At 48.8% G+C, this 27,041-nt stretch overlaps 1 protein-coding gene across 3 annotated transcripts in view; it reads right to left on the reverse strand.

The window, feature by feature from the left end:
* Nucleotides 1-24,380, reverse strand: part of LOC147116942 (pituitary adenylate cyclase-activating polypeptide type I receptor-like) — a 179,705-nt gene extending 155,325 nt beyond the window's left edge. Inside the window, exon 1 of one of the 3 annotated variants that reach the window (XM_085987417.1) lies at nt 23,919-24,380. In XM_085987417.1, coding sequence (XP_085843543.1) covers nt 23,919-23,969 — 51 coding nt within the window. In that variant the 5' untranslated portion in view covers nt 23,970-24,380. The remainder of the gene's footprint in view (nt 1-23,918) is intronic. The other 2 variants (XM_085987416.1, XM_085987418.1) reach the window with 2 other exon arrangements.
* Between the last annotated feature and the right edge of the window lie 2,661 nt (nt 24,381-27,041).

Below are 27,041 nucleotides of genomic sequence, written 5' to 3' on the forward strand. Positions count from 1 at the left end.
CTTAGAGGATTTATTTTCTGTCACAAATGTTGGATGCCTGGAACACAGTCCCAGTTCCGGCAGTTCTGAAAGAAGAACGAGAAAGACTTGCGTTTCGACAGCACCTTTCGAGAATTCAAGCTGCCCCAAAGCACTTTACAGCCAATGAAGTTCAGTCACTGTCGTAATGCGGCAGCCATTTTCGCGCACAGCAAGTTCCCACAAACAGTAGCACAAGCCAGGGCCTCGGGTTAACGACTCATCCGAAAGACAGCCAGGGGAAAAATTCGACATTTTGCGGCGGCGCTAAACACTACTGCCGCGATCGCCTGCACCCGCAGATTGTGATGTCATTCAAGTGCGTAACGCCCCGTTAGCGCCCCGGACTGGATATTGAGTGGCGCCCCCTGCCTTACCGCCTGTCGCTAGCAACGACAGGTTGAGGGGAGCGTTTTGCAGTCGGGAAGGGACTGGGGGAGCGCTATTTAAAGGCGACCGCGTCCTGCCTTTTTTTGTCAGCGACATTTTTGCACCACGCATTCTGAGAGAGAGAGAGAGAGACTTCTGGAGAGATTCAACACTGTGTGAAGGAGTTTTGGGTACTGAGCAGCTCTTTGCAGGTTCATTTTGATTTGACCTTCCTTCCATCGATTTAGAAGAGACTATGGGGGCTGCACTCTGAGCTCTTTCCCTGGGCCTCTCCATTGTTCTTTTCAACAGATTTGATGTACAGGTCTCGCCAGGCTGAGATTCAAGGCTGCAATGAGCAAGGTGTGGATGGAGTGCAAGATCGACCCTTCCCTTTAAGAACTGGCCGACGCCAGTGTGTCTGTGTTCCATTGCTGACTGACATCACATGAGCTTCACCAGCGCTCTGAGGTAGCGCCTCGCTCCTCGGTGTTACTGCCTTAAGAGAGGTGTGTAGCGCCTGATTTAGCGCTCCAATCACCTCCAGGGGCGATAGAAGCCAAGTTTGCAGTCGGAGGCGATAATTAGCGCCAGGCGCTAAACTTTGGGCCTGGCCGATAATTGTGCCCCAAACGAGGCAATACTGAATTTCTCCCCCAGAATCTCCAACAGTGTAGCGCTCCCCCAGCACTGGGAATGTCAGCCTAGATTGTGTGCTCAAGTCTTTGGTGTGGGACTTGAACAGACAACCTTCTGACTCAGAGGCAAGAGTGATACCACTGAGCCACGGCGCTGACCTCTGACATGGCTGACACAGTGGCTGGGTTCATGAACTCTCAGGGGCAGCAAGGATGGTGGACCTTTGAGGATTAGCCCTTAAAAATGGCTGAGTTTATATAGAACAACTAGCTGAAGTGCCCGGCAGTGCCGAGGGTTTTTTGAGGGTATGTTGTTGTTGGAAGAGAGAGAGAGAGCGACAGGGGGTGATGTAAGAAAAAGGAGACTTACCATCAAGTAACTTTAAAGTAAGCTTTAAGTAACTTATAAACACACTATATACACAAGAGAGGTCTTTACCATGCCTCTGGTAGAAGCCTCTTACAATACTGAACAGACCAGTATTTATACCAGTCCAACAGGAAGTGACATATGACAGGAAGTGAGGTATGTACACAGTTCATAGTTCATAGTTCACAGGAAGTGATGACATAACTTCCCGGAAGTTATCATTTTTATCACATTCTTCCCTCCTGCAGGATTAGGAGGCTGTGGTCTACCTTTTGGTCCGCAGCCGCCGAACAAGGAAGAGTCGCACCCGTTTGGATTCCCGTCGTAGAGGGTCGCTGGTCCGCTTACATGCGGTTGGCCATTGGTCAGAGTCTGTGTGGCCTGGATTGCCCTGTGAAGGGTCGGGGAGATCATGGCTTCGAGTACGAGCCCCAATAGGTTCAAAGTCGGACTGCCTCTGTTCAGAGGGAGGTGCAGAGCTGGTCTGTGGCGGATCAGTACTTTCATGCGCGGTACTGGGAGGGTCGCAACCTTGAGCACGGGGTTCTACCGGCACCAAGCTAGTTGGTGTCCGATCAGGATCCTGGAGAGGGGTACCCGATAGGTCCCAAGAGTTTCCTGGTGAAATGCCATCACCCGATGTCCCACTAGGTCCTGGTGGGCAGGGAGCCAGATCCCGTAATGATACGGTAGATTCTCGGCCGTCGGAATATCGTATGTTTGCATAGGTGGGGTTGGCATCGGTTAGTTCGACCTCGTCTACAAGAGGGTCATTTTTAGACGTCCGAACGTATCTTCGGAGTAATACAGGTCCAGGAGTAGTTAGCCATGACGGGAGTGATGTCCCATGAGATGAGCGACGCTGGAATCCAAAGAACCGCTCATGAGGTGTAGTATTTGTGGCTGTAGAAAGCAGGGACCGTATAGAGTGCAATGCATCCGGAAGCACTGTTTCCCATTGCTGGTCTGGTAGGCCCCGAGATCTTAAAGCGAGACGTACGGAATTCCAGATGATACCGTTATACCTCTCTACCTGCCCATTTCCGATGGGATGGTATGGTGTTTTGCTTGTAGCAATTCCCCGTTCTGAGAGGTAGTCCTTGAGTTCCCTTGACATAAAGGATGGACCCCGATCTGAGTGAATATAAGCCGGCATGCCACAGAGAGAAAATACCTGCTCAAGGCAGCAGATTACTGTGGACGCCAGCATATTGGAGCAGGGGAAGGCAAACGGAAAACGTGAATATTCGTCGATCATGGTGAGCAAATATGTGTTCCGAGTTGAAGAGGGCACTGGGCCCTTAAAATCGATGCTAAGTCGTTGCATCGGTTGGGTTGCATGTATGAGTATACCATCTGAGGGGCGGAAGAACTGAGGTTTTAATTCCGCACAAAGCCGGCATTCTGAGCATATTTTCTTTACATCTCCAGTGGAAAAAGGGAGATTCCGTGATCGTACGAAATGTAGCATGCGCGTAACGCCAGGATGACACAAACCATTGTGGACATCCATGAGAGTGGAGGATGACATAGTGGAGCAGAATGCCCGTGTGAGGGTGTCCGGGGCCACATTCTCCTTGCCAGGCCGATAGAGAATGGTATAACCAAAAGAGGCCAGTTCCATCCTCCAAAGTTGTATTTTATTATTCTTAATTTTGGTTCGTTTTCGATTATCGAGCATGAAGGCGACTGATCGTTGGTCCGTGATCAATGTAAAGTGCTGGCGAGCTAGAAAATGGTTCCACTTCCGTACTGCCTCTATGATGGCTGTGGCTTCTTTCTCAACCGGAGGATAATGTAGCTCGGCACCTTGTAAGGTCCTGGACATAAATGCTACAGGACGACCTTCCTGATTCAGAGTAGCCGAGATCGCCACCTCCGAGGCATCACATTCAACCACGAAAGGGAGATTCTCATCAATGGAGTGAAGAGCCGCTTTCTCCAACTGTTTTTTGAGAAGGTTAAAGGCTGCAACAGCCGCTGTTCCCAGTGGAAATGATCTAGCATGCAGCAAGGGTTGGATTTTGTCCGAAAAATGAGGAATCCATTTAGCGTAGTATGCAAACAGACCGAGAGCCCGACGTAAAGAAGCCGGATTCTTAGGTGACGGGAGCTCTTGGAGCGGGCGAAGTCTTTCTGGGTCTGGCTTAATGATACCATTGCCTACGCAGTAGCCAAGGATGTTGATGGTCGGTTGCGACTCAACAGATTTGGATTCATTCAGGGTCAAATTACGGCGATGGAGGGCATCCCGAAATTTTTGGAGGTTGGAGTCGTGTTCCTGTTGATCGTGACCTGCAATGGTAATGTTATCAAGATAGGGAAAAGTGTCCCTTAGGTTTTCCTGCTTAACCAGGCCATCCATTGCCCGTTGAAAGACAGCCACTCCATTAGTAACCCCGAATGGGAGGCGACGGAATTGGTACAGCCGTCCATTAGCCTCAAAGGCTGTGTACTGCTTATCTGAGACCTTCAAGGGTAACTGATGATAGGCACTTTTTAAATCGTAAGTTGAGAACACTTTGTATTCGGCCAGTTTATTAACCATATCATCAATGCGTGGCAATGGGTAGGCGTCCAAGTCAGTATATTGATTGATGGTTTGCGAATAATCGATGCATAGTCGCTGTTTGTGAGGTTTTAGAGGGTTCTTGACAATGACGACTTGAGCCCGCCAGGGCGACGAACATGGTTCAATGATATCCTCTGCTAGAAGTCGAGAGATTTCAGCCACAATAAAAGATTGGTCTTCCTGATTAAAGCGCCGCGATTTAGTTATTGTCGGTTGGCATTGAGGCGGAATACTGGCAAATAATGAGGGTTCATCAAGTGAAGCTGCTGATAATGCACAAAATGGTAATTTAGACGGTATATTAGAAATAGTAAGTCCGGGTTTGGATCCACCAAACTCAATGGTGAGTTTCTTATGCTGTTTTTGGAAGTCCAGCCCTAAGAGGAGATCACTACATAAGTCCTTGAGCACCGAAAGTCGGGTGGAGGGATACATACGACCATGAAGTGTCATATCAACAACACAAAAGCCGGAGATTCTGGTATTAAGTGATGACTGGGCCATCGCAATTGCCTGGTCCGATGGGAAGACATGTAGTTTCAATTTCGCAACAATCTGTTCCTTAATGAAACTATCAGTACTTCCTGAGTCAATTAAGGCATCTAAGGTATGCCCTTTAATTGAAATTTTTGTGGCTGCATGAGACAGGTTCTGTGGGCAAGCAGCTGTAATTGGTGTCGTTGCACAGAGAGTGGCTAAAACTCTCGGTGTGCTTCTTCGGGAGAGAGCTCGAGAGGAAGCTTGATAGGTCCTAGCTGGAGCATCTGGATAGGCCCTAATTGGGGCAGTTCGGTAGGCCTTAGCTGGATTGGCCCTCGTAGAGGCCCTTGATAGGCAAACTTTAGCAAAGTGTCCTTTTTTCCCGCAATAACTGCAGATTGCATTGCGAGTAGGGCAGGTTTTCCTAGGGTGAAAAGCATCTCCACAAAAGAAGCATTCCTTCCTAGATTGCCAAGAGGCTGCTAAAGTGGGGTCGTCCTCCTCTTCTTCATCAGAATTATCAGAATTAGATTCCCCCATGATAGGGTTCACCTGAGACCACTTGAATTGTCTGGTTGCAGCTACAGCAGCAGATCGAGATCTGGGCAGCTGATAGAGGTCTGCATTTCTCTTTGCCAAATCCAGTGAACAAGCTAGGTCAAAAGCTTTTTGTAGCTCAAGTGTTTTACTTTCTAGTAGACGCTGGCGTATAAATGGAGAGGCAATCCCGCAGATGAAAGCATCACGAATCATTTCTTGGCGGTACAGCTCAGCTGAGGCTGCCTGAAAGTTACAATCTACGCTGAGCCTGCGAAGTTCTTGCAGGAATTCGTCAATTGATTCCCCTGGCCCTTGTCGGGCTGTGGCCAGTAGATGTCTAGCATAGACCTCATTTGGGGTCTTCGCATACAGTTTCTTAAGTGCCCGAATCACCTCTTCATAATTATCCCAGTCATCAACATATTCGAACACTTTTGGGGTCACATAATTGACAAGTATCTTCAATTTAGCAGGAGCATCCGCTTTACATTCATCCAGAAAATTCTCAAAAGTACGATACCAATGCTTCCATACCCTGCCAGCTGCTGGTGTATTCGGGTCCAAGTCCAGACGAATAGGTCTAAGGATTTTCTCCATGATGGGTGGTTCCCTGGATCCTTAACTTCCGAGTTTGTCTGAAGGTCTAGTATTTGTCAGTGTAAATATTAAGTTACTTAAATTGATGTAAGAAAAAGGAGACTTACCATCAAGTAACTTTAAAGTAAGCTTTAAGTAACTTATAAACACACTATATACACAAGAGAGGTCTTTACCATGCCTCTGGTAGAAGCCTCTTACAATACTGAACAGACCAGTATTTATACCAGTCCAACAGGAAGTGACATATGACAGGAAGTGAGGTATGTACACAGTTCATAGTTCATAGTTCACAGGAAGTGATGACATAACTTCCCGGAAGTTATCATTTTTATCACAGGGGGGAAGAGAGAGAGCGACTGGGGGGAAGAGAGAGAGCGACTGGGGGGAAGAGAGAGAGAGAGAGACTGGGGGGGAGAGAGAGAGAGAGAGACTGGGGGGAGAGAGAGAGAGACTGGGGGGAGAGAGAGACTGGGAGGAAGAGAGAGAGGCAGAGAGAGAGGGAGAGAGAGAGAGAGAGAGAGAGGGAGAGAGAGGGAGAGATAGACAGAGAGAGGGAAAGAGAGACAGAGACAGAGGGAAGGAGAGAAAGGGGAAAGGGGTGGGGGAAAGGGGGGGGAAAGGGGGGAAAGGGGTGGGGGAAGGGAAAGGGGAAGAGGGGGAGGGGGGAAGAGGGGGAGGGGGAAGAGGGGGAGGGGGGAGGGGGAGGGGTGAAGAGGGGGAGGGAAGAGGGGGAGGGGGGAGGGAGAGGGGGGAAGGGGGAGGGAAGGGGGTGTGTGGGAAGGGCGGGGAAGGGGGTGTGGGGTGGGGGAATGAGGGGGGAGGGGGAAGGAGGGGGGAGGGGGTAAGGGGGGGAAGGAGGGGGGAAGGGGGGGAGAAAGGGAGGGGGGAGCCAGCAGACCCTCTCCCCTCTGCCAGTGTTGAGAGTTGCGCTGCCGGCGGTGGTTGGAGAAGGCTCGGCCCTGGGGCCTCGGGCACCTGCACTGACATGGCCCAGCCGAGCGCAGCGCCCCGGTCAGCCCGAGCTCCACAGCCGCCGTTTGGCCACAGGTCACAAAGCACCCGAGCCCAGCACCAGCGATGGCTCCGCGGAACTCCGTGCCGCCCCACCAGCCTTTAGAAAGATGGCGGCGGTGGCTACTCTCGGCTCAGGCCCGCCCGGCCCACAAAGCACCCGAGCCCAGCGCCGGCGATGGCTCCGCGGAGATCCATGCCATCCCACCAGCCTTTAGAAAGATGGTGGCGGTGGCTACGCTCGGCTCAGACCCGCCCGGCCAGCCTTTAGAAAGATGGCGGCGATTGCGGGCCGCTTGTTGAGCGGGACGGGTGGTGCCTAGCTCGGGTGTGGCTGGGGAACAGAGGCCGAGGCTTCGAGGCCTGCAAAAACGGTGAAAGGTAGGAAAATTAATGAGGTTAGAGAAAATATTTACAAATTAATTAACTTTTTTAAAAAACAATTTAATTGTGTTTTAAAAACAACTTTTTTTTGCTGCAAATGTAGATTTGAAAATAAACACGCAGAAAGTGGGAAAAAGAAATGAAGAGTTAGGAATCAAGATGGCGGCCACTCACCTCAGCTCAGAAGGATTAGGCCCACCCATCAGGTCACTGAACTGTAGGATTGGTCAATCATCACGTCACTCAACTCTAGGATGGCCCGCCCGCACACGCAATGAACCCACCCCCGTGACGCAGCGATTGGTCAACCGTCACATCGCTCGACTGTACGATTGGTCAACCTTCACGTCACTCAATGCTAATGAGCAGATAATGAGCGGAATTTTGAACGTTTTTTGGATACCGTCTGAACAATTTTTGTCTGACCAAAAAGCAAATACGCTTATGACCATTCCAGAATCATAAGCTTTCTTTTGATATAACACATGTGTAGGTACGCTCTATAACTTTTGAGTGTATAAAGTACATACAGACAGACAGACAGACAGACAGGCAGAAGAGCTCTTTTATATATATAGATAACAACAACAACATGTATTTATATAACACCTTTAAAGTAGTAAAACATCCCAAGGCGCTTCACAGGAGTATAAAAAGACAAAAAATTTGACACTGAGCCACATAAGGAGGAATTAGGGCAGGTGACCAAAAGCTTGGTCAAAGAGGTAGATTTTAAGGAACGTCTTAAAGGAGGCAAAAGAGGTAGCGAGGCGGAGAGGCTTAGGCAGGGAATTCCAGAGCTTAGGGCCCAGGCAACAGAAGGCACGGCCACCAATGATTGAGCGATTAAAATTAGGGATTATCAAGAGGGCAGAATTAGAGGAGCGCAGATATCTTGGCGGGTTGTGGGGCTGAAGGAGATTACAGAGATAGGGAGGGGCGAGGCCATGGAGGGATTTGAAAACAAGGATGAGAATTTTGAAATCGAGGCCTTGCTTAACCGGGAGCCAATGTAGTTCAGCGAGCACAGGGGTGATGGGCGAACGGGACTTGGTGCGAGTCAGGACACTGGCAGCCGAGTTTTGGATGACCTCAAGTTTACGTAGGGTAGAATGTGAGAGGCCAGCCAGGAGTGTGTTGGAATAGTCAAGTCTAGAGGTAACAAAGGCATGGATGAGGGTTTCAGCAGTGGATGAGCTGAGGCAGGGGCGGAGACGGGCGATGTTACGGAGGTGGAAGTAGGCGGTCTTAGTTATAAAGTGGATATGTGGTCGGAAGCTCATTTCAGGGTCAAATATGACACCAAGGTTGCGAACAGAGTGGTTCAGCCTCAGACAGATGTTAGGGAGAGGGATGGAGTCAGTGGCTAGGGAACGGAGTTTGTGGCGGGGACCGAAAACAATGGCTTCGGTCTTCCCAATATTTAGTTGGAGAAAATTTCTGCTCATCCAGAACTGGATGTCGGACAAGCAGTCTGACAATTTAGAGACCGTGGAGAGGTCAAGAGAAGTGGTGGTGAGGTAGAGCTGGGTGTCGTCAGCGTACATGTGGAAACGGACTCTGTTTTCGGATGATATCGCCAAGGGGCAACATGTAGCTGAGAAATAGGAGGGGGCCAAAGATAGATCTTTGGGGGACACCAGAGGTAACAGTGCGGGAGCGGGAAGAGAAGCCATTGCAGGTGATTCTCTGGTTACGATTAGATAGATAAGAATGGAACCAGGCGAGTGCAGTCCCACCCAGCTGGACGATGGTGGAGAGGCGTTGGAGAAGGATGGAGTGGTCAACCGTGTCAAAGACTGCAGACAAGTCATAGAACCATAGAAATTTACAGCACAGAAGGAGGCCGACAAGGAGCTCTCCACCCTAATCCCACTTTTCAGTGCTTGGTCCGTAGCCCTGTAGGTTACAGCACTTCAAGTGCATATCCAAGTACTTTTTAAATGTGATGAGGGTCTCTGCCTCTACCACCCTTTCAGGCAGTGAGTTCCAGATCCTCACCACCCCCTGGGTGAAAATATTTCTCCTCAAATCCCCTCTAAATCTCCGATCAATTACTTTAAATCTATGCCCCCTGGTTATTGACCCCTCTGCTAAGGGAAATATGTCCTTCCTATCCACTCTATCTAGGCCCCTCATAATTTTATACACCTCAATTAGGTCTCCCCTCAGCCTCCTCTGTTCCAAAGAAAACAACCCCAGCCTATCCAATCTTTCCTCATAGCTAAAATTCCCCAGCCCAGGCAACATCCTCGTAAATCTCCTCTGCACCCCCTCTAGTGCAATCACATCCTTCCTGTAATGTGGTGACCAGAGCTGCACGCAGTATTCCAGCAGTGGCCTAACTAGTGCTTTATACAGTTCAAGCATAACCTCCCTGCTCTTATATTCTATGCCTCGGCTAATAAAGGCAAGTATCCCGTATGCCTTCTTAACCACCTTATCTACCTGTCCTGCTACCTTCAGGGATCTGTGGACATGCACTCCAAGGTCCCTCTGATCTTCTGCACTTCTCAGTGTCCTACCATTTATAGTGTATTCCCTTGCCCTGTTAGCCCTCCCCAAATGCATTACCTCACACTTCTCCAGATTGAATTCCATTTGCCAGTGTTCTGCCCACCTGACCAGTCCATTGATATCTTCCTGCAGTCTGCAGCTTTCTTCTTCATTATCAACCACACAGCCAATTTTAGTATCATCTGCAAACTTCTTAATCATACATAGGATGACATTACATCGGATTACATAGGATATATGGCACAGAAACAGGCCATTCATCCCAACCAGTCCATGCCGGTGTATAAACTCCACTCGAGCCTCCTCCCGTCTTTCCTCATCTAAATCTACCAGCATAACCCTCTATTCCCTTCTCCCTCATATGTTTGTCCAGCCTCCTCTTAAATGCATCTATACTATTCACTTCAACCACTCCCTGTGGTAGCAAGTTCCACATTTTCACCACTCTCTGGGTAAAGAAGTTTCTTCTGAATTCCCTATTGGATTTCTTGGTGACTATCTTATATTGATGGCCTCTAGTTATGCTCTTCCCCACAAGTGGAAACATTCTCTCTGTATCCACTCTATCAAAACCTTTCCTAATTTTATCGACCTCTATTAGGACACCCTTCAGCCTTCTTTTTTCAAGAGAAAAGAGACTCAGCCGGTTCATCCTTTCCTGGTATGTATACCCCTCGCATACTTCCTACATTCAAGTCCAAATCATTGATATATACCACAAAAAGCAAAGGACCCAGTACTGAGTCCTGCGGAACCCCACTGGGCTTCCAGTCACAAAAACACCCTTCGACCATTACCCTTTGCTTCCTGCCTCTGAGCCAATTTTGGATCCAACTTGCCACTTTGCCTTGGATCCCATGGGCTTTTACTTTCATGACCAGTCTGCCATGCGGGACCTTATCAAAAGCCTTGCTAAAATCCATATAGACTACATCAAAAGCACTACCCTCATCGACCCTCCTTGTTACCTCCTCAAAAAATGTAATCAAGTTAGTCAGACACGACCTTCCCTTAACAAATCCAAAGTCAAGAAGGATGAGGAGGGATAGTTTACCTTTGTCACAGTCACAAAGGATGTCATTTGTGACTTTGACGAGAGCCGTTTCGGTACTGTGGCAAGGACGGAGACCTGATTGGAAGGATTCAAACATGGAATTGCGGGAAAGATGATCACAGATTCAGGAGTGACAACATGTTCAAGGACTTTGGAGAGGAAAGGGAGGTTGAGATGGGGTGGTAATTTGCAAGGATGAAGGAGTCAAGGGTTGCTTTTTTGAGGAGAGGGGTGATGATGGCAGATTTGAAGGAGAGGCGAATAGTACCTGAGGATAGCGAACCGTTAACAATGTCAACTAACATGGGAGCCAGAAAAGGAAGTTGGGTGGTCAGCAGTTTATTGGGAATAGGTCGAGGGAGCAGGAAGTGGGCCTCATGGACAGGATGAGCATGGAGAGCTCAAGAGGGGAGATCGGAGAGAAACTGGAGAAAGATGTGAGTTCAGGGTTGGGGCAGGCAGGTACTTTAGAGGAAGTTTGGCCCAGTGGGCTGGGGAAAGGAAGGGAAATGGCAGAGGCAGCTGAACGGATGGTCTCAATCTAAGAGCTCCTCGCACTTGTTGGAGGTGAGGGTGGAGGAGACAGGGGAGAGGGGTTTAAGAAGACGGTTAGCAGTAGGGCATAGGAGCCGGGGATTATCTTTGCATTCCAGAACGATTCTGGAACAGTGAGCAGTTTTGGCAGACAAGAGCAGGAACCAATAATGCTTTATGTGGTCCAGCCAGATCTGGCGGTGAATGGTTAAACCAGTTGTCCGCCAGATCCGTTCAAGTCTGCGTCCCTTGGACTTAAGGGAGCGAAGATGAGGGCCGTACCAGGGGGAGCGGCCAGGGTGAGAGAGAGTAACTGTTTTAATAGGGTCTAGGGCAACCAAGGTGGGTGGTGAGGGTGTGGTTGAGCAGATCAGTAGCTGCAGAAATGCCATTATGAATGGAGGGCCAAAGGCTGGACAATTGGGATTTCATAAGTACAGTTGTAAGAGAGTTGGGAGAAAATGTTTTCCAGGGGTGGACACCAAAGGAAGTAGGGTTGGGGGGCTGTGGGTGGAGAGCGATATGAGGAAGTGGTCATAGATGACCTTTTCTGTGACTAGCATGATGGGAGTAGCAAGGTTACGAGAGATAGCAAGGTCGAGGGGGTGGCCGTGAGTATGGGTTGGGGAGTTTACATGGAGGATTCCAGACCCCCCCCCACCCCCCTGCCCAAGTTCCTCCCCCTGGATTCATGACCTTCTCCCCCCCAACAAGGTCCCCCCTTCCCCCCCCCCCACCACCCCATAGATGGGGCATTGTGTCTGGGTCATGGATGGTTAACCGGTTTATTGGGTATGAAGTGAATAGTGACAGTGTCATAACTTCCGGATTTCATCCAGTCCAATGATGTCACTTGCCACACTCGCACTGAGCTCTCCGAGAAATCAGCCAGGTCAGGGGGAGGAGAGGGAGAACGTGGAGCGGGTGTAAAGGGGGTGGGGATGGAAGAACGTGAGCCATCTTACAATCTGGACCGCGTTCTCGCTCTCATCCCCTCCTTTAGACCTGGATCACATTCTTTTCCCCCATCCCCACTGTGCTCTTTGCGCTCTTTACCCCCCACACACCGAGTTCCTGACCTTCTCGCCCCCCTCAAGTTCCTGACCTCCTCTGCCCTCCCCTACTCTCTCTCCCCCTCCTTTCTGTCCCCCTCCTCTCTCTCTCCTCCAATTCCCTCTCTCACTCCCTTTTTGATCCTTTCTCTTCCCCCCTGGCCACCAACGGATTATGTTCTCCTTATGGAACTGAGAAGAGCGTGGCCCACGATGCATGCCACAACTGTTGGGGATCAGGTGCACATACACGGCTCAGAGATACCGCACGCATGCGCAGATGACCAGGAAAATGTTTGTGCAGATAATCCAGCATTTTCTTTTACATAGAAACATAGAAGATAGGAGCAGGAGTAGGCCATTCGGCCCCTCGAGCCTGTTCCGCCATTTAATGAGATCATGGCTGATCATCCAAATTCAGTACCCTGTCCCTGCCTTCTCCTCATATCCCTTGATCCCTTTAGCCTTAAGAAATATATCTAACTCCTTCTTGAATATATTTAATGAATTGGCCTCAACTGCCTTCTGTGGTAGAGAATTCCACAGGTTCACCACTCTCTGGGTGAAGAAATTCCTCCTCATCTCAGTCCTAAATGGCTTATCCCTTATCCTTAGATTGTAACCCCTGGTTCTGGACTCCCCGACCATCGGGAACATCCTTCCTGCATCTAGTCTGTCTAGTCCTGTTAGAATTTTATGGCCTAGAAATTCGGTGGGCTGCGCCACCAGTTAGTGCCTAAAGAGGGCACTCAGTGGCTTTAGCGCCACTGGCCACGCCTCCCGCGAAATTTAGCGGGGCGCTAATGGCGGCGTTAGCCTGTAGTGCTGCGCCGCCACCGATGACGTCATCTGTGTGCACAGCGCCCCGCTACTGCCCCGAACGCGATATTGGGTCGCGCCCCCCCCGTAGCGCCGGTCGCAAATCACGATCGGTTCAGGGGGGCCTACCTGTGGCGGTAGTGGCGCAAATTAAGGGGGAGGTGCGGGGCGGCCATTTTTTTCGGTGGCCGCCTGCCAGCACCTCCTCGCACCACCCTCCCCGGCCTCCTGATCCCCCCCCCCCCCGGGCAGTGCCGGCTGTGTCCCAAGAGCCCGGCACTTCTCCTCAGTGCCGGGCTCTTTTGCCGGCACTCGCGATCGGTGATCGCGCTGGTGCAGGCCCCTCCCTCTTAAGAAGGGGAGGAAGGCCTGCAGTACTGCAGCGTGCCGTGCCACAGCGTGTGGCGCTGCGGCACGTTGCACTGCGATATTCAGTTTCAATGCCCCAAGAGGGACGCGGGGCGCCTGGAGCAGCGCCCCGCGTCCCTCTTGGGGCGCTCAAACTGAATATCGGGCTGGCGCTCCCGGCTCCTTCCGGGGCGGGACTTCCGGCGCCCAGGCGAGCTTGGCGCCCCAAACGCGGCGCCACCGAATTTTTAGCCCTATAAGTTTCAATGAGATCCCCTCTTATTCTTCTAAACTCCAGCGAATATAAGCCCAATCGACCCAATCTCTCCTCGTACGTCATTCCTGCCATCCCAGGTATCAGCCTGGTGAATCTTCGCTGCACTCCCTCCATGGCAAGGACATCCTTCCTCAGATAAGGCGACCAAAACTGCACACAAAACTTTCCAGTCAATGGATCAAATGTAGAACGAGCTTTCGATTCGCTCTCACCTGCTTTCAACCCTGCTGCCCGTGTCCTAACTCGCACCAAGTCCCGTTCATCCATCACCCCTGTGCTCGCTGACCTACATCGGCTCCCAGTCAAGCAACGCCTTGATTTTTAAATTCTCATCCTTGTTTTCAATTCCCTCCATGGGCTCACCCCTCCCTATCTCTGTAACCTCCTCCAGCCCTGCAACCCTCCGAGATCTCTGCGCTCCTCCAATTCTGGCCTCTTGAGTATCCCTGCTTTTAATCGCCCCACCATTGGCGGCCGTGCCTTCAGCTGCCGAGGCCCTAAGCTCTGGAATTCCCTCCCTAAACCTCTCCGCCTCTCTCTCCACCTTTAAGTCGCTTCTTAAAACCTACCTCTTTGACCAAGCCTATTGGTCAGCTGTCCTAACATCTCTTTATGTGGCTCGGTGTCAAATTTTGTTTGATAATGGCTCCTGTGAAGCACTTTGGGACGTTTTACTACGTTAAAGGCGCTTTATAAATGCAGTTGTTGTCAGTCAGAGCCTCTAGCTATAGATAGACTGCCTCGCTAGCATTGGTGCAAAGAAAGAGGTTGGGCTTCATATCGATGTTGTGTGGCAATGGTTTGGATGCAGTCTCCTTCGGCCAATTGTGTGAGAACATTTCCATGTGCTGGCCTTACGTCACTTACAGATTGTACGAAATGAAACAGCTGTCAGGTAGAAATGTAATCATTTGCTTAGCGAGTTTGAGATACCAAAAATCCCATGTCTGGCATTGATTTCCATGACGAGTAATAATCAGCAGGGTTTTAATAGGATCTCGTGCAATGTTTGTAGAGTAATCAGTTTTGCATTAGAATTGTTTGTACCATAATCACTGTAAGATGCTTGCAGATATTTTCCAAGCACCTTGGCACAATCTAAGGTAAAGATTTGCGATGCTGCTTCACGTTGAAGGGTATATTTTTTTGGGGGGGGGAAAAAGGTATATCAAATGTGACGTCACGCTGTTAAAAATGTTTATTTAAGAAACTTCTGTGGTGTAGGTGTGAGATGAGCCAGCAGTGTGGGTCGTGTCGTAGTGTATTCATATACCTGTACTGTAAAGTGTGTGTGTTGGGGGTGGGGGGGGGGTTACCAGGTGCCGCCAATTCTCAACTTCAGCTGAGACATCGAGGGGTGGAAATTGGACAACACCCGAAATCAGGTGCGATTCCGACTGGACTGAAATGGTCCACGGGCCTAGTTATCATCCCAATTGTGTCAATTGTAGCAACCCAAAAGTGTCAGCTGTGGCTCGGTTGGTAGCGCCCTCGCCTCTGAGATGGAAGGTTGTGGGTCCGAGTCCCACTCCAGAGACTTGAGCACACAAAGCTAGGCTGACACTCCAGTGCAGTGCTGAGGGAGCGCTGCACTGTCAGAGGTGCCGCCTTTCAGGTGAGACATTAAACCGAGGCCCCGTCTGCTCTCTCAGGTGGATGTAAAAGATCCCATGGCCACTATTTCGAAGAAGAGCAGGGGAATTATTCCCTGGTGTCCTGGCCAATATTTATCCCTCAATCAACATCGCTAAAAAAAGAATATCTGGTCATTATCGCATTGCTGTTTTTGGGAGCTTGCTGTGCGCAAATTGGCTGCCGCGTTTGCTACATTACAACAGTAACTACACTCCAAAAGTATTTAATTGGCTGTAAAGCGCTTTGAGACGTCCGGTGGTTGTGAAAGGTGCTATATGAATGCAAGTCTTTCTATTTCTGTTCAATTCCATCGCACTGCAGACACTAATCGAGGCCTGGCGGATTTCACTGGTGCCGAGGCCCACAGCTAAATCCATTGAGGGGGGGGTCGGTAGGTGGGAAGCAGGGAGGTGATCAGGAAGGACGGCGAACACGGGCCGGCAGCTGTTTCGTGCAGCCAGTGGGAGAATTCCTGTTCCTTCCAACTCCACAAAGAACACAAACTTCTCAACGGTTCGGGGCCTTTTTTTTTGATCGGTCCTCTGAAGGACCGCCAGTTCGGTCGCTCAAGACCCAGATGTACTAGTCGGAGATTGCACAGCACAAGCTCCGACTAGTCTAAACGCATTTAGGAATTTGGTTCAGAAACAGGGTCTCCAGAAATTGAAGATTGGTCTCCAGGGCACTGCTGCAAGAAATCCTGGGGAAAAACTCAACAGGATGTTGAAAAAATTTGTGTGATTTTTAACATTTTTCGTGAACACATCGGAGGTGGGAAAAGGGCTGTTTGGCAGAAGTTGAGAATCATCCAGTCGGAAGAGTTTCCCCGCTTCTCAATTGGCTTGGGAAGGCGTCGCGCCGCGAGGTTGGGCTTGTTGGCCGCCCAATGGTGTGGGCGGGGCAGTGGGAGACGGGAGGCAATGGTGGGGGTGGGGCAGTGAGCGATGGGAGGCAATGGTGGGGGCGGGGCAGCGGGAGACGGGAGGCAATGGTGGAGGCGGGGCACTGGGAGACAGGAGGCAATGGTGGGGGCGGGGCAGCGGGAGACGGGAGGCAATGGTGGGGGCGGGGCAGCGGGAGACGGGAGGCAATGGTGGGGGCGGGGCAGTGGGAGACGGGAGGCAATGGTGGGGGCGAGGCAGCGGGAGATGGGAGGCAATGGTGGGGGCGGGGCAGTGGGAGACGGGAGGCAATGGTGGGGGCGGGGCAGTGGGAGACGGGAGGCAATGGTGGGGGTGAGGCAGCGGGAGATGGGAGGCAATGGTGGGGGCGAGGCAGCGGGAGATGGGAGGCAATGGTGGGGGCGGGGCAGTGGGAGACGGGAGGCCCTGAGATGAATCCTCCAGGAATTTCCAACCAGAGTTGGCAACCTGAGTCGGAAATGAGCTCGGGGCCTAAATCTAGTAAATCTCCTCTGCACCCTCTCCGAGGCCTTGAACTCCTTCCTGAAGTGCGGTGCCCAGAATTGGACACAATTCTCCAGCTGAGACCTAACCGGTGATTTATAAAGGTTGACCATAACTTCCTTGTTTTGTACTCCATGCCCCTATTAATAAAGCCAAGGGTCCCGGATGCTTTTATAACAGCCTTCTCAGCTTGTCCTGCCACCTTCAAGGATTTGTGTCCAAACACCCCCAGGCCTCCCTGTTCCTGCACCCCCTTTAAAACTGTACCATTTACATTCTATTGCCTCTCCTCAAACTAGCTTCCAAAATTAATCACTGGTTGGTGCTCCCAAAGGACATCTGGTTATCAAGTGTTTTAATAGGGTGAATTGGGCAGAACTGTTTCCACTCATAAGTTGGCATGGCGACGTCATAAATTTAAGGTTATCACCAAGTGATTATCGGGAACGTTAAGGAGCAGTACTTTGAACTTTAATGCAATGTGTTGTTAGGACATGGAATGCCCTAATGGTAATTAGTGGGGGACGCAGAATCGATAATAGCTTTCAAAAGGGAAGTGGATCAATAGTTGATAAAGAAAAAATTAAAAGGGTACGGGCAAAGGGCAGGGAAATGGGAGTAAGTGTCAGCTGTGGCTCAGTGGGTAACACCCTCGCCTCTGACTCAGGAGGTTGCAGGTTCAAGTTCCACTCCAGACCCTTGAGCACATAAATCTAGGCTGACACTCCAGTGCAGTGCTGAGGGGGTGCTGCACTGTCGGAGGTGCCGTCTTTCGGAGAAGACGTTAAACCGAGGCCCTGTCTGCCCTCTCAGGTGGATGTAAAAGATCCCACGGCACTATTTCAAGGAAGAGCAGGGGAGTTCTCCCCGATGTCCTTGGCCAATATTTCTCCCTCAACCAACATAACAAAAAACATTATCTGGTCATTATCACATTGCTGTTTGTGGGAGCTTGCTGTGCGCAAATTGGCTGCCGCGTTTCCCACATTGCAACAGTGACTGCACTTCATTGGCTGTAAAGTGCTTTGAGGTGGTCATGAAAGGCGCTATATAAATGCAAGTCTTTCTTTTAAGTGGAGAGCTCTTTCAAAGGGCCAGGACATGCTCAGATGTCTGACTGGCCTCCTTTCTGTGCTTGAAAAATGCAATGGTTGTGTTATCTATCAGTGATAATGAAACATAACAGGAAGTCTTTTAGAACAAATACTAAAAGCGTCATAAAACTCCAATGGACAACAGAACTTTTCAGGATACATTTACACTGCAGGGTATACTTTACACGTGTGCAGTCGCACAGCAGAGCATTTATCAGGAACCTGTGTGCACGACCCCCTGTCCGTGAACCCTAATCGATGGAAAATCTAGGGGGTCGAGCAACATAGAAACATAGAAACATAGAAGATAGGAGCAGGAGTAGGCCATTTGGCCCCTCGAGCCTGCTCCGCCATTCAATGCGATCATGGCTGATCATCCAAATTCAGTACCCGGTCCCTGCTTTCTCCCCATACCCCTTGATCCCTTTAGCCTTAAGATATATATCCAACTCCTTCTTGAATATATTTAATGAATTGGCCTCAACTGCCTTCTGTGGTAGAGAATTCCACAGGTTCACCACTCTCTGGGTGAAGAAATTCCTCCTCATTTCTGTCCTAAAGGGCTTACCCCTTATCCTTAGACTGTGACCCCTGGTTCTGGACTCCCCAACCATCGGGAACATCCTTCCTGCACCTAGTCTGTCCAGTCCTGTCAGAATTTTATAAGTTTCAATGAGATCCCCTCTCATTCTTCTAAACTCCAGCGAGTATAAGCCCAATCGACCCAATCTCTCCTCAAATTCCCAGTCTGTGCTGTGGCTCCACACTGGGAGTGTGCATTCATCAATCTTAACCTAGAAAGATTAATCTCAGTGCGAAGAAGAAAATGCTTCAGGGTAATGCTAGACGTTTGCAATGTTATGGACGAGTTGGCACCCAATCTGGCTCCAGACTGAAACTAAGCCAGATTCTCCCCCTCCAAGGAGTCTCGCTCCGCTTCGTTCCAGTGACACATCAACCTCTGACTCCACATTTCAAATTAGCAGATAGAAAATCACGGCAGCGTTGTTCCTATTGAAATTTTTCGAGACTGAGTGCGATAGATTCTTATTAGGCAAGAGTAGCAAGAAAAATGGATCAAAAGCGGCTAAATGGACTGAAGCACAGGTTTAGCCGTGATCTAATAGAATGGTGGAACAGGCTCGAGGGGCTGAATGGCCTGGCCCATCACTATGTTCCAGCACCCAGCACTATTTCCTGAGATGCACAGCTGGTGTCCAAGGCTCCCTAAGCCACCACATACAGTCACAACCACTTAAAAGGTCCATGTTTAAAACAGGCAGTCACTTATATCAGCCATAAAGTGTCAACCATTAACCACTTGTCATAGAGTCATAGAGTTATACAGCACAGAAAGAGGCCCTTTGGCCCATCGTGTCCACGCCGGCCATCAAGCCCTGTCTATTCTAATCCCATTTTCCAGCACTTGGTCCGTAGCCTTGTATGCTATGACGTTTCAAGTGCTCATCTAAATGCTTCTTGAATGTTGAATGTATTGACGTTCCTTTTATTTTGGGCAGAAACTGCTGTGCTTCCTCACTAGTTCGCACCTCATTATTATGGTGCACTGAATGAAATAAAATAGGCTTTTCGAGCCAGACCTCATTTTAATATTTTATATTTTCAGATGGGATTCCCTTCACCAAAACCTGCAGGGATGGGCGTGAGATTTCCTGCATTACAACATTACTTCATTGCAGCCTGTAAAGCAATTTGGGAAGTCCTGAGGTTGTGAAAGGTGCTATATAAATGCAAGTACTTTCTTAAGGACTGAGTCTTTTTACCTTCCCAGTGAATTAGTGCCGACAGTCCATCAGCTATAATAAATGGTCCAGATTTGAAAGCTATCGTTTACAATTACAGTTTTAAAGACTGCTAGAGAGAGGGGGGCTCTGGTAACACCGGGATAATTTTGTTACGTATCTCGTAGCTATGACGTTTACATAGAATTACGTAGAATGTACAGCACTGTAGAGATTCACGTATCTCTGGTAAATAGGATTGAGTGCAAACCAATATGGTGGGTATATTGTGTTTAATCGGAGTTTAGGATGGAATATAACACACTAGTAATACAGCAAAAACATACGACTGTGACAAGCAGCTGGTACCGGACCCGATCGGACAGACAGCTGGCGTGCGTGAACAGTTCTCTGGCTTCTGACCTCTCTCTCTCTAGAACCTCCAGTGGTGAGCGTGGGATCACTCTCAAAAGAGCGTTCAACCAGCCCAACTTCTCTGTGCAACTCCTGTTCGGCTCTCCCCTCCACCGTCCGTGTGGGCAAGCCCTTGAGGTGTCACTTTTTATTCTCATTTCAGGGGTGGGCCTGAGGCCAAGTTATTGACAAGACCATTTAACCTATAGAGGTTCCTCTAAAACCTCATCAACCAATGGGGCATCGATTTCTTTGTCTCAATTCTTGGATGAAAGCCCTCTCCAAAAGGGGGTCTCATTATCTCATCCACTTTATCTTGCTTGTTTTTACATTTTGAAGGTTCCTCCATTAGAACTTGCCTTATATCTCTTGATTCTATCCTCCTTAACCTAGCAAGTACAAGGCCCTTGTCCCTCTTAATCATGGCTCCAGCCAGAGCTGTCGCATGTTAGCCAGTCGCTATCTCACCTTCATCTAGCAAATGGCCCATTCTAAGATGGATACCTTATCCTCCTCAAATTCCTTTCATTCTATGTCTTTCCCTAATTAATTTTTAATTATCTTCGCAAGCGGTTCTGCTAAACAAACTCCAAATTCTATCTGTAGAGATTATAATATGGTTATTAGTAATAATGGAAGAAACATAGGTTGGGCCTTCACTGGCCAAATTAAAGCTACATTAACAAAGTCAAAACCCTAACTTACAAACAACCGATAACTATCCTGGCAGGGCCATCCTATGGGCCCCCGTGTGCAATGTTTATGTTTCACCTAATCTATCTGATTAAAAAGACTGTCTCAAATTCTAATGCAAGCTTTCCAGGAAAACAAAACAAAATGGCAGGAATGATGTATGAGGAGAGATTGTGTCGATTGGGCTTATACTCACTGGAGTTTAGAAGATTGAGAGGGGATCTCATCGAAACCTATAAAATTCTGTCAGGTCTGGACAGACTAGATGCTGGAAGGATGTTCCCAATGGCCGGGGAGTCCAGAACCAGGGGTCATAGTCTAAGGATAAGGGGTAAGCCATTTAGGACTGAAATGAGGAGGAATTTCTTCACCCAGAGAGTGGTGAACCTGTGGAATTCTCTGCCACAGAGGGCAGTGGAGGCCAGTTCATTAAATATATTCAAGAAAGAGTTGGATATATTTCTTGAGGCTAAAGGGATCAAGGGATATGGGGAGAAGGCAGGGACAGGGTACTGAAATTGGATGATCAGCCATGATCTCATTAAATGGCGGAGCAGGCTCGAGGGGCCGAATGGCCTACTCCTGCTCCTATCTTCTATATTTCTATGTTATCATTTAAACACAGTATTATTCGTGTAGCCATGTACATTTTTAGGCACCCCTAGTTTCTAACAGCACAGAAACAGGCCATTCGGCCCAACTGGTCCCCACCGGTGTTTATGCTCCACACCAGCCTCCTCCCACCCCTTTTCATCTCACACTATCAGCAATTGCTCACAATAAATGACAATTAAAATGAAGCTGTTTCTAAATCTAGAAATTAAGCTTCAACTGCATAAAAGCACTTTAATCCCTTAAACGAAACAGATTAAGTCACCTGTTGAATTATTGCTGCTTGTAATAAAGATAGCAATGCCCAGATGTATAGTCATCTGAAACATGAGCCCATCCGTTCTCATGCAAGTCCCTGCTGTGTTTCGGCATTTATGATTTCAGCGTTTATGATTTTAGTAATGTTTCAGCCATCTTTAGCACATGCTATTAACTGGATATTAACTGCCCCCTCTCTCTCTAGCAGTCTGTAAAACTGTAATTGTAAGTGATTTTTAATTCTATTAATTGAAACATTTCAAAACGGAGATTGATAGATTTTTGTTATGTAAGGGTATTAAGGGATATGGAACCAAGGTGGGTAGATGGAGTTAAGATACAGATCAGCCATGATCTAATTGAATAGCAGAACAAGGATACTTGCCTTTATTAGCCGAGGCATAGAATACAAGAGCAGGGGGATTATGCTTGAACTGTATAAAACACTAGTTAGACCACAGCTAGAATACTGCGTGCAGTTCTGGTCACCACATTACAGGAAGGATGTGATTGCACTAGAGAAGGTGCAGAGGAGATTTACGAGGATGTTGCCTGGGCTGGGGAATTTTAGTTATGGGGAAAGATTGGATAGGCTGGGGTTGTTTTCTTTGGAACAGAGGAGGCTGAGGGGAGACCTTAATGAGGTGTATAAAATTATGAGGGGCCTAGATAGAGTGGATAGGAAGGAACTATTTCCCTTAGCAGAGGGGTCAACAACCAGGGGGCATAGATTTAAAGTGATTGATTGGATGTTATGTCCGACAGGGTCAGGGGGGCGTATGTGCGGCCGGGGTGGCGCAAATTAAAGGAAAGGTGCTGGGCGGCCATTTTTGTTGCTGGCCGCCTGCCAGCCCCTGCCCCCCGGTGCTGTCCCCGGCCTCCTGTGAAGCCTCCACTCTTTTGCCGACACCCCGATCCCTGGTGGCCCAGCTGGGCCCCAGGACGCGCTGCGCCAGGCCCCTCCCCTTTAATAAGGGGAGGAAGGCCTGCAGTACCGCGGCACGTAGTGCGGCGATATTCACTCACAGCGCCCCGAGAGGGCGTTACCAGTGAATTTCGGGCACGGGGGCGCTAACATTTTTGGGGTGATAAAAGTCATGAAGTTAGCGCCCCAAAGGGGGCACAACCCAATTTTGCCCCTTGGAACTCTCTCCCCCAAAAGGTCGTGGATACTGGGGGTCAATTGGAGCTTTCAAAACTGAGATGGATCGATTGTTTGTTAGGTAAGGGTATCGAGGGACATGGAGCAAAGGCTTGTAAGTGGAACTGAGGGACAGATCAGCCACGATCTAATTGAATCGCAGACCAGACCCGAAGGGCTGAATGGCCTCCTCCTGTTCCTATGTCTCTAACTACATATATACGGCACCTTAAACATTCACTCCCTCCACCACCGGCGTACCGTGGCTGCAGTGTGTACCATCGACAAGATGCACTGCAGCAACTCGCCAAGGCTTCTTAGGCAGCACCTCCCAAACCCGCGACCTCTTCCACCTAGAAGGACAAGGGCAGCAGGCGCATGGGAACACCACCACCTCCAAGTTCCCCGCCAAGTCACGCACCATCCTGACTTGGAAGTATATCGCCGATCCTTCATCGTCGCTGGGTCAAAATCCTGGAACTCCCTCCCTAACAGCACTGTGGGAGTACCTTCACCACACGGACTGCAGCGGTTCAAGAAGGCGGCTCACCACCACCTTCTCAAGGGCAATGAGGGATGGGCAATAAATGCTGCCTGGCCAGCGACGCCCACATCCCATAAACGAATAAAAAAAATTAATTTGTGCTCTATGCCTCGCCCTGTCAGATCGCTTTACCAGAAAGTCGGCTTCTCTCTAGCCCTGACTTTGAAACGCTGCCACTGCTCTGTAAGCCGGCTGTGCCTGTCCTAACAGTCAGCCTAACTCAGTGACACCTCCTCTGGTGTTTGTCAGTGCTCTCAGTGTGACCCGGACCATCACCAGCACCATGGATATAAACATCGTCTCCTCCTGAAGACTGAGGGAGAGAACTCCCGGCTCTCCTCTGTGAGAACAAGTCGCAGAATGAAGGACGTTGCTTTTTTTTTTAATTATTCAGTACCTTTTTTGTTGCTGCTGGTATTTCTGCTCTGGTCTGGGGCTGCACAAGGAGCCACAGAGAGAAAGCAGGATATTGGCACCCTTCACTCTGACACTGCCGGAGAAAGCAGTCAAATAGGGATCTGTAACTGGCACCTTCCCGCGCTGTCTTGCTCAGATTGGCAAAGCGGTGCTGTGGGAGCGTGAGCTTGTATTTCGAGGTTGCATTAAGTTCTGTTGGACCTGCTCCCTTGCAAGGACCGACTCCTTGAAATAATACAGTGCATATTGCATTGACGAACCGAACCCTTGCACAAGAGGGGAAATCAGCAGGGAGACGAGATAGAGAGCTGTCACATTCAAAGCCAGGAGCAGCAATAAGACCATATATCAATCATTTAAAAAAAAAAATCAATCTTACCAGCGGGAGAAAGACCATAGACAGTGCGAGGTGGGTTGTAAAGAAATGCATTGCAGTGCTACCGTGCGCTCCAGGTCAGCCCGGCAACTCAACTCCAAGAGCAAGTTCGTTCGCTCGTTGCACTCCCTTCCTCTGGCTGAAGGTCTCCTGGTTGATGCTTGGCCCGAACACTCTCCGTCTCCCACACCCGTGGCTGGTGAAATCGACAGGCTGTTAATGAAACTGACACGAAATTACAGAGGGAGTGGGGTGGGGAGAGAGAGAGAGTGAGAGAGAGTGAGAGGTGTTGTTGAACATGAATTAAAAAAACCATCAAACATCACCAGCCCATCGCAGGAGTCACACACTCTACCCGGTCCTTCTGCAGCCACCCTTGTTTGCGGGAAGGTAGGATAAATATGAGGGCACACGGTTATTCCAGATATCTTCCCTCCTCCCTTTTTTAACCCTCCTCCTCCCCCGAGCCAGGAAATATAGAGAAACTATCGGCCCCCCCTCCCTCCCCCCAGGTGTTGAGGTCAAGAGCATTTATAACTTGGCTCCACAGCAGGAGCTGTGACGTGCTCCACTTCAATATCTGTCTCAATAACTAACGTGGTTCCGATTCATTCTCCGTCACAAGTCTGCTCCGATTGGAAAGAGAGCAGACTGTTCCGATGCAGGAAGAAGCACATCGGAAATCCATCATTTACTCGGAGGCGCGGGATTTCCTTCGGTTGTTTAAAGAGGAGTTGCATGTTCTCCCCAGCAGAGTGCAACTTTACTCTGAACCTGCAGGCATAGGGAGGGGGTGGGGGAGAGAGAAAGAAAGACTTGCATTTATATAGCGCCTTTCACTACCTTAGGATGTCCCCAAGCACTTCACTGTTGCAATGTAGCAAAGGGCAGCCAATCTGCACACAGCAAGCTCCCGCAAACAGCAATGTGACAATGACCAAATCATCTGTTTCTAGTGATGTTGATTGAGGGATAAATATTGACCAGGACGCCGGGACGAACTCCCCTGCTCTTCTTCAAAATAGTGGCTGTGGGATTTTTTACATCCACCTGAGGGAGCAGACGGGGTCTCGGTTTAACATCTTATCTGAAAGACGGCACCTCCGACAGTGTAGCGCTCCCTCAGTACTGCACTGGAGTGTCAGACTAGACTTTTGTGCTCAAGTCCCTGGAGTGGGACTTGAACCCACAACCTTCGGACTCTAGAGACGAGGGTGCTACCAACGTTTTTTTTTAAATTAGACTTTATTGAACATTAAGAACATTTACAACATCATGATCATTACATTGTATGATACAAATCAATTCCACCGCTCTGCACAGCCATTCCGCCACCACCTTTTAACATCAAAACCTGAAGTTTAATTTGTCACCTGCAACATATATTAATCGATTGAGGGTGCTACCAACTGAACCACGGGTTAAACTTATCTCGTCCAGACCTGGTGCAGCCGATGGGCACCATCAACCCAACCCCTTTCATCGCAGGGAACCCTCCATCACACCGTCTCCAGGGAGATGCAAAAAACAAGAAGAGCCATTTTAGGGGATAAACTCTGGGATTCTCTCCCCCACCATCAAAGGCAATCAAGGAAAGAAAGACTTGCATTTATATAACCTTAGGACGTCCCAAAGTGCTTCACAGCCAACAAAGTACTTTTGGAGTGTAGTCACTGTTGTAATGTAGGAAACGCGGCAGCCAGTTTGCCCACACAGCAAGATCCCACAAACGGCAAATAAATAAATGACCAGATAATCTGTTTTAGTGATGCTGGTTGAGGGATAAATGTTGGCCAGGATAATTCTGGTTAACTTGCAGACAACACCAAATTGGGAGGTATAGTTAATACTGAGGAAGAATGCGACAAAATACAAGGAGACATTCATAAACTTGCAGAATGGGCGTGTAATTGGCAGATGAATTTCAGTACAGATAAGTGTGAGGTGGTGCATTTTGGTAGGAAGAATGAGGCCACCTACTGCTTGGATAATAAGAGTCTAAATGGGGTGGAGGAGCAAAGGGATCTCGGGGTACAGATACACAAATCACAAAGTAGACACTGGTTAATAAGCCCATTAAAAAAGCAAACCAAGCACTGAGGTTCATTTATAGAGGAATAGAATTGAAAAGCAGAGAGGTTATGTTAAACTTGTATAGAACCTATCTAGATCACACTTGGAGCACAGTTGTGGTCGCCATATTATAAATAGAGGCAATGGAGAAGTTGCAAAAAAGATTCACAAGGATGATACCAGAACTGAGAGTATATACTTATCATAGAAACATAGAAACACAGAAGATAGGAGCAGGAGTAGGCCATTCGGCCCCTCGAGCCTGCTCCACCATTTAATGAGATCATGGCTGATCATCCAAACTCAGTACCCGGTCCCTGCTTTCTCCCCATATCCCTTGATCCCTTTAGCCTTAAGAAATATATCTAACTCCTTCTTGAATACATTTAATGAATTGGCCTCAACTGCCTTCTGTGGTAGAGAATTCCACAGGTTCACCATTCTCTGGGTGAAGAAATTCCTCCTCATCTCAGTCCTAAATATCTTACCCCTTATCTTTAGACTGTGACCCCTGGTTCTGGACTCCCCGGCCATCGGGAACATCCTTCCTGCATCTAGTCTGTCTAGTCCTGTTAGAATTTTATAAGTTTCTTACATTAATTAATTTCTGTAAATAATTGTTAGTTAATTCAGAATCTGAGCCAAGCTCCAGTGTAGCTTCAGAGTGGCTTGCGTAAGGTTCCCTTTACTCATGTAAATGGTCTTTGTTTACAAGGCAGATAAGCAACGGTTTACAGTGTTTAGTCAAGGTTAACATATTTAAGGAAGGAATAGAGGACATTTCTGCAGAGGCTTCTGGGAGGACCGGGACTCCATTTTGTTTGTCAAAAAGGGGCACATGTAACTATATTCAGTTTTAAAAGGTACATTTCCACACCTGTTAAAAACTTATTGAAAATCCTCATTGAAACTTATAAAATTCTGACAGGACTGGACAGACTAGATGCAGGAAGGATGTTCCTGATGGTCGGGGAGTCCAGAACCAGGGGTCACAGTCTAAAGATAAGGGGTAAGCCATTTAGGACAGAAATGAGGAGGAATTTCTTCACCCAG

This window comes from Somniosus microcephalus, chromosome 5 (assembly GCF_052327205.1).
Source record: "Somniosus microcephalus isolate GS21.2 chromosome 5, FLI_Smic_1.0, whole genome shotgun sequence".
Lineage (NCBI taxonomy): Eukaryota > Metazoa > Chordata > Chondrichthyes > Squaliformes > Somniosidae > Somniosus > Somniosus microcephalus.